The following is a 14530-nucleotide window of genomic DNA, read 5'->3' as shown; positions in this document are numbered from 1 at the left end:
ATTTAACTTTAGTTTTTTTATTACAGTATAGATAACAGTGTTATGCTAGTTTCAGGTGTACAATAGAGTGATTCAATGATTCTATACACTACCCAGTGGTCATTGTTAGTGTACTCTTAATCCCGTTCACCTGTTTCACCCATTCCCCCCACCTACCTCCTACCTCCTACCTCCCCTCTGGCAACCTCTAGTTTGTTCTTTATAGTGAAGAGTCTGTTTCTTGTTTGCCTCTTTTTTCTTTGTTCCTTTATTCTGTTTCTTAAATTCCACACATGAGTGAGATGTCATGGAATCAGTCTTTCCCTTATTCCACTTAGCAGTATACCCTTTAGCTCCATCCATGCTGTTGCAAATGGCAAGATTTCATTCTTTTCTGTGACTGGGTAATATTCCATTCCATTCCAATATATATATATATATATATATATATATATATATATATATATTCCATTCCATTCCTATATATATATATATATATATATATATATTCCACATTTTCTTTGTCCATTCATTCATCTATGGATGGATTGGATACTTGAGTTGCTTCCATATCTTGGCTATTGTAAATAATCCTGCAATAAACAGGGTGCATTTACCTTTTTGAATTAGTATTTTCATTTTCTTTGGGTAAATACCCAGTAGTGGAGTTACTGGATCATATGGTAATTCTATTTTTAATGTTTTGAGGAAACTTGACACTGTTTTCCACAGTGGCTTCACCAGTTTGCATTCCCACCAACAGTGCATGGGGGTTCTTTTATAAAGAAAGCATTTTAGGGATGCCTGGCTGGCTCAGTTGTGGAACATGCGACTCCTGATCTCAGGGTTGAAGGTTTGAGCCCCTCGTTGGATATAGAAATTATTTAAAATCTTAAGAAAAATGAGACAGCACTTTAAACTTTTACAGTGCTTCGCTATCAAATACATTGAGTAGATGCAGAATGTGTAGAAGATGATATTAAGAGGCAAAGCACACTCATTCATGGTAATATCTTGCATCTACATTATATGATTTGAACCTCACTTTTTTTCCAGGGGGGAAAAACTTATATTTTAAAATATATATCCAGGACTCCTATCACAGTGATGGAAATGTCCATATTCTTTAAGGTACTAGAAATTCCTTTGAAAACAAGTTTCTTTAAGTAAAGGGTAATTAAGCCAGTCTTACCAATTATTTGAATCTTTTGTTTCAATCAGCATATGTCTAGCCAGACATCCAAAGTATGCTATGGAAGCAGAATTCAGGACAGGGGGATTCTGATGGAAAAGGGGAATAGAGAGGCCTCATGTTGTCTAAGAGTGCATGTGTACATGGTACCATCAGGACGCATGCATGTGCTAAGGGTTTTCAGAACTATTACTAAAGGAGAAGAGGAGATTCCAAGTAAAGGGACATCAGAAATCAGCTTTTATATTTTTTTCTTTTTTTTTTAATGTTTAATTATTTTTGAGAGAGAAAGAGAGACAGAGTGCAAGTAGGGCAGGGGCAGAGAGAGAAGGAGACACAGAATCCGAAGCAGGCTCCAGGCTCCCAGCTGCCAGCACAGAACCTGATGTGGGGCTTGAACTCACGAACCATGAGATCATGACCTGAGCCAAATTAAGACTTTATTTTTAAACAATCTCTACACCCAATGTGGGGCTAAAACTCGCAACCCTGAGATCAAGAGTTGCACATTCTACCAACTGAGCCAACCAGGCACCCCAAGTTTTTCTTCTCCCTTTTTTTTTCTTTTCTATTTTTTTTGAAGCAAATTTACCTTGGAAAAGCCCTGAAGATATAATCCTCAATCTCATGGTTAAAAGAGATCTTTTCTTTTCTTTCTTTTTTTTTTCTGAAAGAGATCTTAATAGCTCTTGGGCAGTGAGGTCCATAAGTTGGACCCCTGACTGGATCCTCTTTAATAAAAACAGCCTAAAGTAGAAATAAAAGATTTAATTTCTCAGGCCCCACTCTAGATTTAATGAATAAGAATATCCAAGGATTGGGCCCAGAAATCTGTCTAGTTTTTACTTTAATTTTGAAAATTTTCAACATACACAAAGGTAGAGAGGCAAGTATATAATGAGCCCCTCATGTACCCATCACCCAGATTTAACAGTGTTCAATTCACAATCACTCCTGTTTAATTTATACCCCCAATCACTCCCCTTCCCCCTACTCCAAATTACTTTGAAGTAAATCCCAAGCATCAAATCATTTTATCAGTACAGATATTTCAGTGTGTGTCTCTAAGGTTAAGGACTCAAAAAAAAACAAACAAACACAATACAATTATGACAGCTACCAAGTTAAAAATAATTACTATGAAAAGAAAGTTATCCAGTCAGTTTTCAAAATTCCCACATTATTTCATGATTCTTTTTTTTTTTTTTAACATTTATTTTTATCTTGGAGGAGACAGAGAGTGAGTGGGGGAGGGACAAAGAAAGAGGAAGACGTAGGATCTGAAGCAGGCTCCAGGCTCTGAGCTGTCAGCACAGAGCCTGACTTGGGGCTTAAGCTCACAAACTGCGAGATCATGACCTGAGTTGTAGTTGGACGCTTAACCGACTGAGCCACCCAGGTGCCCCTATTTCATGGTTCTTAAATAAACTTAAAAAAACAAATAAGAATAAAATAAGACCCATACATTCAATGGGTTGGTATTTCTCTTGAGTTTCTTTTAATTTGCAGGTTTTTCCTCTTCTGCTCTTGTTTGATTCTCTTGTAATTTATTTCTTGAGGAAATCAGCTGCTTGTCCTGTAGTGTTTTCCACACTCTAGATTTTGCTGATAGACTCTCCATGCTATCATTTAATCTATCCCACTGCTTCCAAATTTAGTTCCATTTGTGGTTAGACTAGGGGTTAGACTAGATTAGCTTTTGATTTTCTGGAAAGCATATTTCACAGGTGATGTGCATTTTCATCAGGAGACACATGATTCCTGCTAGTCAGTCTCTATGATGTCATCTGCATAGATCCTAGGCATCACTAGGCATCACTGCATACATCCACTAATTCATTAGAAGTAGTGCAATAACGATGTTGTGTCACTCTTTTTCTCATGCATTGACAATAACATTCTAATAAGGAGAAATTTCTCTTTGATTACTCCAAAAGAGACAAGGCAAATGCTTGACAGGACTTATATTTTAAGAGCTCCTAGTGATTCTGACAGGCACTCTGGTTTAGGAATCACAGCCCAGCCACTGTCTCTCTAACACCTGGGTCGCTCTACAGTGACTTCGTCTGATTAGCACCATGGTTGGGGAATTCACTACAACATAATGCAGCTCCCTCCACCTTTGGAGGTCTAAACTCTGAGAAGCTCTCCTCATATTAGGTCCCCAAATGCCCTCAGTTTCTTCCTTTTGGCTTATCTGGAAGCCTGAATTCAATCCATCTTCTCCATGTCAACCCTTCATTATCAAGAAACGGTTATTGTCTTCTCTCCAGACTGAACATCGTACTTGAGGAAATTGTGTGTGAACGCGCATGTCTTAAAGAAATCATTTTAAACAGCCCGTGCCTTCTTCCGTTTATCTCTTTCTCACAAATGTGCCACGCAGAAAATTCTTTACTTTTCAGGTTGTTTGCATGACAGATAAGAGCATATCTACCTGCACATATTTCTTTCCCCTTATTATTTTATAGATAACATTAAGAAATGCTTGGGAAAGGATCAAACTGTCTATTTTAAGTATAAAAACAATATTTAGAACTGAACTTGAGTCATTTATGCATTACTATCTGAATTCCTCTAATCCCTGCTGGTGTTAAAAAATGAATTTGCACTGAGCATAAAACAAACAGTTCCTTTAATATAGTCTTTGCTGCACTAGCAGATGATAATCTCTTGGTCAAAAAAAATTCCTATGGTCCTTTCCCAGTGACAACACAAGAGATTTTCCCATTGAGAGGGAGAGTTGAAGAGATGTAGGCAGAGAGCTGAAGGCAGAGATGGGGGAGAGAGAGGGACATAGAGACATGGGGAAGGAGGAGAGAAGGAAAGAATTTGCAGAACTTATTATCCTGCTATATATACTGCTGGGTTAGGCAAAGGAAACACTGGATTCCCTTAGGGCAGTAACTCTATCTAACCAAGAATCTGGAGATCCTTGCAGTCAACCCTATAATGCAGGAGTGAAGATTGCCTCTTGTACTGTCTCTTGGTTCTTTGCCTTGAATTAAATATTTCATGTAAATATCTCCCTATCTTTTATATCATGGCATTCCTGTTTTACCAAACCTCTCTCCTTGAGTCATACTATCCATTCTTATGACATAAAACACCACCTAGGTGCTCACAGTTCTGGCTTCTACATATATCCAAATATATATTTAGTTTGTAAGAGAAAACCTAACCTGTCTTTTGATTGGTGCAGGGTCAAAGTACATGGATCTATCCCTACTTAGCAGCATACAATATTTCTGTTTGGCCAGAGATAATGGCAGGTCCGTCTTTGTCAAAAGCTTGTTGTGAGAAATTGCATGAATAGAGGTCATTTAGCAGAGGTCCTGGCAGTAAAAATTTTGCCAATCCTCCAATAGGCAATGAAATAACTGTGCTTTTCAATGACATTATCTTGTGCTTTTCAATGACATTATCTTGGCTTCAGATAGGTTGCTCTTGCTGAAGTACATTATGATGTTAGCCAACTTTCAGTACCGACAGGCCTCTAGCCACATCAAACTGGCATTTTATCTATTATGGAGGTTTTGTTCATCACTCTTTCCTTTTAGCAAACACCAACCAGGAGATATTTCTTATTCTTTGTATTTTAAAAAAGCAATGTTTTATCAAACAATTAATTGTTTTTATCTTATCGACACTATAATTTTGTAATTAGTCATTTCCTCCTCATTGCTTTGATAACTCAGAAGCTCAAAATCAAGTTTATGGTCATGAATAGCATCTAATCTGATCAAATCATATAGATTTCCTATGTTAATGTTATCATAAACATAATTATTTCCCTGCTAATTTTCTACTTTGTTCTGACTCTCTAATTTGTATATTCTATCCCCCTGTTTAATTTTCTAAGTTGTCTCAAGTATTTTGCAAAATAGTAAACACAGAAACACACATATGATATATAGTACTTGCAACAATGCATTATAGTAGTTTTCTTTTTTCAAAAATTTTTAATGTTTATTTATTTTTGAGAAAGAGAGAGACAGAGTGTGAGCAGGGGAGGGGAAGAGAAAGAGGGAGACACAGAATCTGAGGCAGGTTCCAGGCTCTGAGCTGTAAGCACAGAACCTGACACACGCTCGAACTCGTGAACTGAGATCATGACCTGAGCTGAAGCCGGATGCTTAACAGACTAAGCCACCCAGGAGCACCTTATTTAACCTTTAATAGGGTTTGGCCCTTAGAGAGAGCTCCAGACCTCTCTAACACTCTCCCCTTCCTCCAAATGCCTTAAGAAGTGTAGATATAAACGATTGAGTTATAGGACAGTTACTAACTCATGATCAGGATTGTTCTCTCTCTCTCTCTCATCCATCTTTGAGGAATCTTGTCCCTTTACTCCCACAAAATGGCAGTTGATAGTAGTGATTCTCTGATTCTAGGAATGTGATGTTGTTCTGTTCACAGAATTACTTGGTTCAGGTAGCCATGATCATTGGGAAAGGAGGAGAGATGGACTGAATGGAGCACTGGGTTGCTATTGCAACAGGCTCTTAATACTACAAACTTTCCTCCCCTTTCCCAGTGCAGGTACAGAAGTTCTTAGTGTGAAATAAGCTCTTCTCCATTGCTGTACAGTGGGAGCATGAACACATAGGAAGCTCTTGAGGCCTGAGTGTGTGCCAACAATTCAGAGAATGTGAAATTAGCTTGGAGTAGAAGAGGCTGTGTTTTCTCTACATTTATGGGCTCTCACTTTCCCTCACGTAGTACTTTCTAAATTTTTCAAGGGATAATTTTAGAAAAAAAAGTCGACAAAAATCAGGAAGTTGGCGTGTTTTGCCAAATAGCAGTATTATTTCTGAATGGCTAGAACCTAACTCTACTCCATAGATATACTAAACTTTTTAAGTGCCTATTTTGTCACCCATAGAATTTTCCATTCAAGGAATTTTTATGACCTTTTATAAACCGTGACAAATCTGAATAGAAGATCATTTGGAATCATGTTTCTTTTAAGAATCTGAAAATATAGACACAGACTTCAGGATTTACACAAGTGAGGTGACATCACCATAGAAGGAATGAACTATGAGTGCACAGAGATGCAATTCTAGGTCCTCTGCCTGCCACAACAGCAGTAACATTTAAAAAAAATTTTTTTTAATTTGTTTTTTAAATTTACATCCAAGTTAGTTAGCATATAGTGCAACAATGATTTCAGGGGTAGATTCCTTAATTCCCCTTACCCATTTAGCCCATCTTTCCTCCTACAACCCCTCCAGTAGCCCTCTGTTTGTTCTCCATAATTAAGAGTCTCTTATGTTTTTGTCCCCCTCCCTGTTTTTATATTATTTTTGCTTTCCTTCCCTTATGTTCATCTGTTTTTTATCTTAAAGTCCTCATATGAGTGAAGTCATATGATATTTGTCATTCTCTGACTAATTTCACTTAGCATAATACCCTCTAGTTCCATCCACATAGTTGCAAATGGCAAGATTTCATTCTTTTTGATTGCCAAGTAATACTCCATTGTGCGTCTGTGCGTGTGTGTGTGTGTGTGTGTGTGTATATACCACAACTGCTTTATCCATTCATCCATCGATGGACATTTGGGCTCTTTCCATACTTTAGCTATTGTTGATAGTGCTGCTATAAACATTGGGTTGCATGTGCCCCTTTGAAACAGCATACCTGTATCCCTTGGATAAATACCTAGTAGTGCAATTTTTGGGTCGTAGGGTAGTTCTATTTTTAATTTTTTGAGGAACCCCCATGCTGTTTTCCAAAGTAGCTTCACCAGTTTGCATTCCCACCAGCAGTGCAAAAGAGATCCTCTTTCTCCACATCCTCACCAACATCTGTCATTGCCTGAGTTGTTAATATTAGCCATTCTGACAGGCGTGAGGTCGTATCTCATTGTGGTTTTGATTGTATTTTCCAGATGATGAGTGATGTTGAGCATTTTTTCATGTGTCGGTTGGCCATCTGGATGTCTTCTTTGGAGAAGTGTCTATTCATGTCTTTTGCCCATTTCTTCACTGGATTATTTAGTGTTGAGTTTGATAAGTTCTTTATACATTTTAGATACTAACCCTTTACCTGATATGTCATTTGCAAATATCTTTTCCCATTCTGTCAGTTGCCTTTTAGTTTTGCTGATTGTTTCCTTCGCTGTGCAGAAGCTTTTTATTTTGATGAGGTCCCAGTAGTTCATTTTTGCTTTTGTTTCCCTTGCCTCCAGAGACGTGTTGAGTAAAAAGTTGCTGCGGCCAAGGTCAAAGAGGTTTTTGCCTGCTTCCTCCTCTAGGATTTTGATGGCTTCCTATCTTACATTGAGGTCTTTCATCCATTTTGAGTTTATTTTTGTGTATGGTGTAAGAAAGTGATCCAGGTTCATGTTTCTGCATGTGGCTGTCCAGTTTTCCCAGCACCACTTGCTGAAGAGACTGTCTTCATTCCATTGAATATTCTTTCCTACTTTGTCAAAGATTAGTTGGCCATATGTTTGTGGATCCATTTCTGCAGTTCTCTATTCTGTTCCATTGATCTGAGTGTCTGTTCTTGTCCCAGTACCATATTGTCTTGATGATTACAGCTTTGTAATACAGCTTGAAGTCCAGGATTGTGATGCCTCATGCTTTGGTTTTCTTTTTCAAGATTGCTTTGGCTATTTGGGATCTTGTAATGTTCCATATAAATTTTAGGATTTGTTCTAGTTCTGTGAAGAATGCTGTGTTATTTTGATAGGGATTGCATTGAATATGTAGATTGCTTTGGGTAGTATCGACATTTTAACAATATTTGTTCTTTCTATCCAGAAGCATGGAATATTTTTCCACTTTTTTGTGTCTTCTTCAATTTGTTTCATAAGCTTTCTATAGTTTTCAGTCTATAGATTTTTCACCTCTTTGGTTAGATTTATTCCTAGGTATTTTATGGGTTTTGGTGCAATTGTAAATGGGATCGATTCCTTGATTTCTCTTTTTGTTGCTTCATTGTTGGTGTATAGGAATGCAACCAACTTCTGTGCATTGATTTTATATTCTGCCACTTTGATGAATTCATGGATCAGTTCTAGCAGTTTTTTGGAGCAATCTTTTGGGTTTTCCATATAGAGTATCATGTCATCTGCAAAGAGTGAAAGTTTGATGTCCTCCTGGATGATTTGTATGCCTTTTATTTCTTCGTGTTGTCTGATTGTTGAGGCTAAGACTTCCAATACTATGTTGAATAACAGTGGTGAGAGTGGACATCCCTGTCTTGTTCCAGATGTTAGGAGGAAAGCTATCAGTTTTTCCCCATTGAGGATGAAGAAAGGTCTCAGATCCACAACCTAACCTTACACCTTGAAGAGCTGGAAAAAGAAAGCAAATAAAACCACAAACCAGCAGAATACAGGAAATAATAAAGATTAGAGCAGAAATCAATGGTATCAAAACCAAAAAAACAGTAGAACATATCAATGAAACCAGAAGCTTGTTCTTTGAAAGAATTAACAAAATTGATAAACCACTAGCCAGTTTGATCAAAAAGAAAAAGGAAAGGACCCAAATAAATAAAACCAAGAATAAAAGAGGAGAGATCACAACCAACAAAGTATAAATAAAAACAATAATAAGAGAATATTATGAGCAATTATATGCCATTAAAATAGGCAATCTGGAAGAAATGGACAAATTCCTAGACACATATAAACTATCAAAACTGAAACAGGAAGAATAGAAATTTTTAACAGACTTAAAACCAGTAAAGAAGTCAAATTCATAATAAAAATCTCCCCCAAAATAGGGGTGCCTGGGTTAAGCATCCAACTTCAGCTCAGGTCATGATCTCACACTCCGTGAGTTTTAGCTCCATGTCAGGCTCTGTGCTGACAGCATACCTGGAGCCTGCTTTGGATTCTGTGTCTCCCTCTCTCTCTGCCCCTCCCCTGCTTATGCTCTGTCTCTGTCTCAAAAATAAACAAAAACATTAAAAAAAATCTCCCCAAAAACAAGAGTCCAGGGCTAGATCCCTTTCAAGGAGAATTCTACCAAACATTTAAGGAAGAATTAACACCTATTCTCTTGAAACTGTTCCAAAAAATAGAAATGGAAGGAAAACTTCCAAAGTCTTTCTATGAAGCCAGCATTACCCTGATTCCAAAACCAGACAAAGACCCCACTAAAAATGAGAACTATAGACCAATTTCCCTGATGAACATGGATGTGAAAATCCTCAACAAGGTGTCAGCCAACCGGATCCAACAATACATTTAAAAAATTGTTCACCACGATCAAGTGGGATTTATACCTGGGATGCAGGACTGGTTCAATACCCACAAAACAATCAATGTGATTCATCACATCAATAAAAGAAAGGACAAGAACCACATGATCCTCTCAATAGATACAGAGAAGGCATTTGACAAAATACAGCATCCTTTCTTGATAAAAACCCTTAAGACAGTAGGGATAGAAGGATTATACCTCAAGATCATAAAAGCCATATTTGAAAGTCCCATCACTAAAAATTTTTAAATGATGACTGGCCTCGTCCAGACTGGAATTTCCACCAGGACACTTTTTGAAACATTGGAAGGCCATCAAGCACAATTTGTGTAAAAGGGATCTAAGCAAAGTGTGGTTCAGAGTTAAAACTGCTCACTTCCCTGCAGGGCCAATTACTGAGTCTCCGGGTAGTGTAGGAACAGAGCAAGTCCTTGGGCAGAAGCAGTGGAGTGCATTTTTTTTTTTCCATGCAAAATGATAGACTCTGGATTCTGGTGAAAAATTAGAATCTGGGCAGTAAATGGCAGTTGGACAAAAGATACTTTTCTAATAATTTAGATGATGAAATTTCCCTTTTACTCTCTTTTATTGAGGAGCAAATATACGGATAACGTTTTTCTGTCTTCAAGAGCATTCTCCTCGTCTATCCTGAGATCCTTTTTGATAGACTTAATATACATTTTCCTGGATGGCGCAGTACTATATGCGTCCAAGCCACAGGAAACAAATCATTTTGAGGACCCCAAGTTCTTAACCCAAGGGACTCCCTCCCCCGGCACCCAGACCCCCAAACACACATCCCAAGTGGAGTCTACACTCAGGGCCAGGGAAAGCAAGGACAATACCTCATGTGTGACTTCACATCCAGCAACTCCAGGGCAGTAACCCGTGGCTCCCCAGCCAGGTTTTGCAAGATCTTCAGCCTTGGCCCACAGTGCTTGTAAAATTCGGTACAAATATTCAGCAGGGACTCCCGAGGTCTTCTAAACTCCTCCCGAGCAATTCGTTCATCCAGTTCCTCCCTGGGAAGGCCTTGCCCTTCCTCAAGTAAGTGAAGGTTTTCCCTGGGGAATTATAAAAAGTTACCTGGGGGTCTGAAAAGGTATATGTGTGGCAACACTGAGAGAAGGGTATCACACTGAAGCAAAATCTAAGATTCCTTATATTATGTTCATACACATTAATGAAGCAGTAGGCCAGGGCCTAGGAGAACCTCATCTGAAGGGTAAAGAATGTTTATCAACCTGGAAGAGATTGCCATCTCCGAATGCAGTAGCTTTACCTGAGCCACTTTGTGAGGATTTACCCAGAGATAGTATGTCATGCATTAATTAAATGAAATCTAATGGAACCATAACCCAGCTCAAAAGGCAATCATCACAAGATGTCAGAATTAGTATGAAATCAGGGCTTGTCTTTCTGTACCTGATAAAGTGCAGTTTGGCTCCTTGTTCCTGGTACCTGGAGATCAGAAAAACAGTCTGCTTTACTATGGGCAAGAACAGGGTTCTGGTGGGGCTTCTTAAGGACTATTTCTCATGAAAAGCCCCTGAAGCTACACATCTTAAAAAATGTATTTATTTTGAGAAAGAGAGAGAGCAAGTGGGGGAGGGGCAGAGGGAGGGAGAGAGAGAATCCCAAGCAGGCGCTGAGCAGAGAGCCCCATGCAGGGTTCAATCTCACAAACACATGAGATCATGACTTCAGCTGGAATCAATGTGGTTTATACATACAATGGAATACCACTGGGCAATGAGAAAGAATGAAATCCTACCATTTGCAGCAACGTGGATGGAACTAGAAGGTATTATGCTGAGTGAAATAAGTTAGTCAGAGAAAGACAGATAACATATGATTTTACTCATATGTGGATCTTGAGAAGATCCATGAGGGAAGGGAAGGGAAAAAATAGCTACAAACAGAGAGGGAAGGAGGCAAACCACAAGAGAATCTTAAATACAGAGAACAAACTGAGGGTGGACGGGAGGGTGGGGGAAGAGGGGAAAATGGGTGATGGGCATCGAGGAGGGCACTTGTTGGGATGAACACTGGGTTTTGTTTGTAAGCGATGAACCACGAGAATCTACCCCAAAAACCAAGAGCACACTTTACGCACTGTATTTTAGCCAATTTGACAATAAATTATATTTTAAAAATTATAGAAAAGAAAATAAAAGCCAAAAAAAATGAGTTGGATGCTTAACCAACTCAGGCACCCCAAAGCTACACATTTTGATAAGTTCACAAATGCACATATACTAATCCTAAACTACAAAATCTTTATCTTTCATTTGGCTACCACACATGCAATTATAGCTGCTATGAAAGCTGTCCCATTGGCATATAATTTGTAGAAAGATAAACATATACGAAGTCACGGAATCCAGCCAAATGAGGGGACTTTTGAAAATTTTTGAAAGTAACGTGAATCTAAGTTACAGTTTAACGTGATGTATTTTGTTTCAAGTGATCAGAAGAAGAAATATGGCTGACTTCTTTTTAGTTCTGGAGACTTATTGCTTTATGATTGATTAATAATAGGACTTTAGAAGCTCTCTTTTCCCATGTACCCTTCATCTGGTAGTTAAACCTAGCTCCTGAATGTCACTTAACAATATATGTATTTTTTCTTTTCTTTTTCTTTTAATTTTTTAATGTTTATTTATTTTTGAGAGAAGAGACATGGCACAAGTGGGGGAGGGGCAGAGAGAGAGAGACACACACAATCTGAAGCAGGCTCCAGGCTCTGAGCTGTCAGCACAGAGCCCGACACGGGGCTCAAACTCATGAGCCATGAGATCATGACCTGAGCTGAAGTTGGATGCTCAGCCGACTGAGCCACCCAGGTGCCCCTATTTATTTTTTCTTACTATAGGAAATTGAGGCATGAGTTAACCATCACTCGAGTAATTTACAGTTGGGTTCGGTATTTATTAATTTTTTATTATTTAAAAAAAATTTTAAACATTTATTTTTGAGAGACAGAGAGAGACAGTACATGAACAGGGAAGGGAGAGAGAGAAAGGGAGATACAGAATCTGAAGCAGGCTCCAGGCTCTAAGCTGTCAGCAGAGTCCAACTCAGGGCTCAAACCCACAAACCACGAGATGATGACCTAAGCCGAAGCTGGATGCTTAACCGACTATATCACCCGGGCGCCCCTGTTTTATTTTTATTTTATTTTATTTTATTTTATTTTATTTTATTTTATTTTACTTTATTTTATTTTGTTTGTTTATTTATTTATTTATTTATTTATTCCCTGATGAACAGGGAATTAACTTTACCTAAGGAATAATACATACTTAAAACTGTGTTTCAGAGGGAAAATTACTTAGCTTCTCCTTAAGATCTCTCTACTAACTAGCTACTCCATAGTGGGAGATGAGAACTTTTTCTCTAACCGATTTTGGGCTTGCCCTATCTTAAATTTTCCTTGGGGGAAGAAGCTAATTAAACCTGTGCGTGTGTATATGTGTGTTAGAGTGTTTAGAGGTTAACACAGAATGAACAGCTTAAGTATTAACTAGTCTAGCCAGTGTCTGAGTTACACCAAAACAGGGAGGTAGATTAAGTCAATGACCATGAAAGCATCATTTAAGGACCTAATGCAAAATTTGGATGAAATGTGCATGGAAAATCTGTCCAGATGAAAGAAAGTTGACCCTGTATAACTGCCCCGGGAATGAGAAACCACCCCCTGATTATTATTGTTTCATTTGGCTTTTTCTTGGAGGCAAATGAAACAACACTGGAATAGTTCAAAGACCACCCAGGAGGCACAGAACATCTTTCACGTTCATGCAAACAAAACGCCACAAATGTCAGTTGATGAAGGTGGCTTGGATTTCTCTTCGATGCTTTCAAAAGAAGCCTTGTAACTCTAAACTCTCACCTTCTTTCCTTTTCCTTGGAGAGTTTCACACTCATTATTGACTATTTTCAAGATTCCTTTCATTCCCAACAGCTGAGACTCAGGTTGTATGAAACGGAGGGGCCATAGATGAATAAGGCGAGTGAATTACCTGGTGTTCACCCCGGACGACATGGTGTGATTGGCTGTGGTGGTTCCTTTATGACCTTGGTCACACCTGCTCATCTGTGGGGCTGTCATGGGCCTGCAACAGGGACAGTAATGGCCACAACAAAACAACAGCAAGAGAAGTAGAAACATTTACAAAGTCCTCAAGTTATGGAAACTCACTTAAGTTTTAAATCACTTGCAGAGTCTTCAAAAGAGACTGTCTAGTTGGGCTTTTCTGTCACACTCTTGCTGTCTCTGTTCTGAGAGTCACTTTAAAGGGAACATTGGTTCCCAGGGGTGTATTAACATACCATGATTTAAGTTCTTCTACTTCTTGGTTTTGAGTAATAAACTATGACACTTCAAACCAGACATTTATGAACTCAGACTTCTAAGTCTGTAGGATTCAGTGAGAGTTAAGAGCTCATTTTTCAATTTGACAGGTATCAGGAAGTTAATGATTTTAGACAATACGTAAATGGTAAAGGCGTATACACCATTTTGGCTACCCATGTTGTAATCAATATAACCACCTTATTTTTTCTGAAAAACAATCAAAGAATGAAAGAATCCTTCTAGTCAAAATTATACCTAAGACTACCCAAAGAAGTGAGTAAATTAGTATCTGTTATAAGTAGGTAATTTAGACACTCAGAAGTAGATTTGAATCATCTCATTTTATACCTGCAGGGTTTCCTTTAAATACTAGGTAATCTTTGCCTCTGTATCAGCATCTGAGACATGGAAAGGATGATGCAGCTTTTCAAAGCTTGCACGAATTCTTTAAGGCTTGCTTTCATAATGTTCATTTTCTGTATGCTGGGTGTGGCTGGAAAGTAAGCTTTTAACAGTCACACTAGAATTTGTCTTCCTGTGCCATTGTTGTGGTAGGCAGAATTTAAAGATGGCCCCGAGACCTATACTCCTCCTGGTGTTACCTCAGTGATTACAATATGTTATATTGCAAAAGGGAAATTATCTGGGTAGGCCTAATCTTACGGCACCAGCCCTTAAAAAGCAGAGTTTTCCCTTGTTAGGAACAGATAGACTTGAAGCATGAGAAGAGCTCAGGGCACCATTGCTGACTGGAAGATAGAAGGAGCCATGTGA

At 38.4% G+C, this 14530-nt stretch overlaps 1 protein-coding gene across 3 annotated transcripts in view; it reads right to left on the bottom strand.

Moving 5' to 3' along the window:
- The window catches only part of UNC80 (unc-80 homolog, NALCN channel complex subunit), a 223592-nt gene that overhangs the window by 30409 nt on the left and 178653 nt on the right, over positions 1-14530 (bottom strand). For all 3 annotated transcript variants that reach the window (XM_007086070.3, XM_042997540.1, XM_007086071.3), the window contains 3 exons: positions 13422-13514; positions 10822-10857; positions 10242-10460 (listed from right to left, as the gene is read on the bottom strand). In XM_007086070.3, the coding sequence (XP_007086132.2) occupies positions 10242-10460; positions 10822-10857; positions 13422-13514 (348 nt within the window). The remainder of the gene's footprint in view (positions 1-10241; positions 10461-10821; positions 10858-13421; positions 13515-14530) is intronic.

The sequence above is a fragment of the Panthera tigris genome, chromosome C1 (assembly GCF_018350195.1).
Source record: "Panthera tigris isolate Pti1 chromosome C1, P.tigris_Pti1_mat1.1, whole genome shotgun sequence".
Taxonomy (NCBI): Eukaryota; Metazoa; Chordata; class Mammalia; order Carnivora; family Felidae; genus Panthera; species Panthera tigris.
The sequence above is the reverse complement of the archived record's forward strand: the minus strand, read 5'-3'. Positions and strand labels throughout refer to the sequence as shown.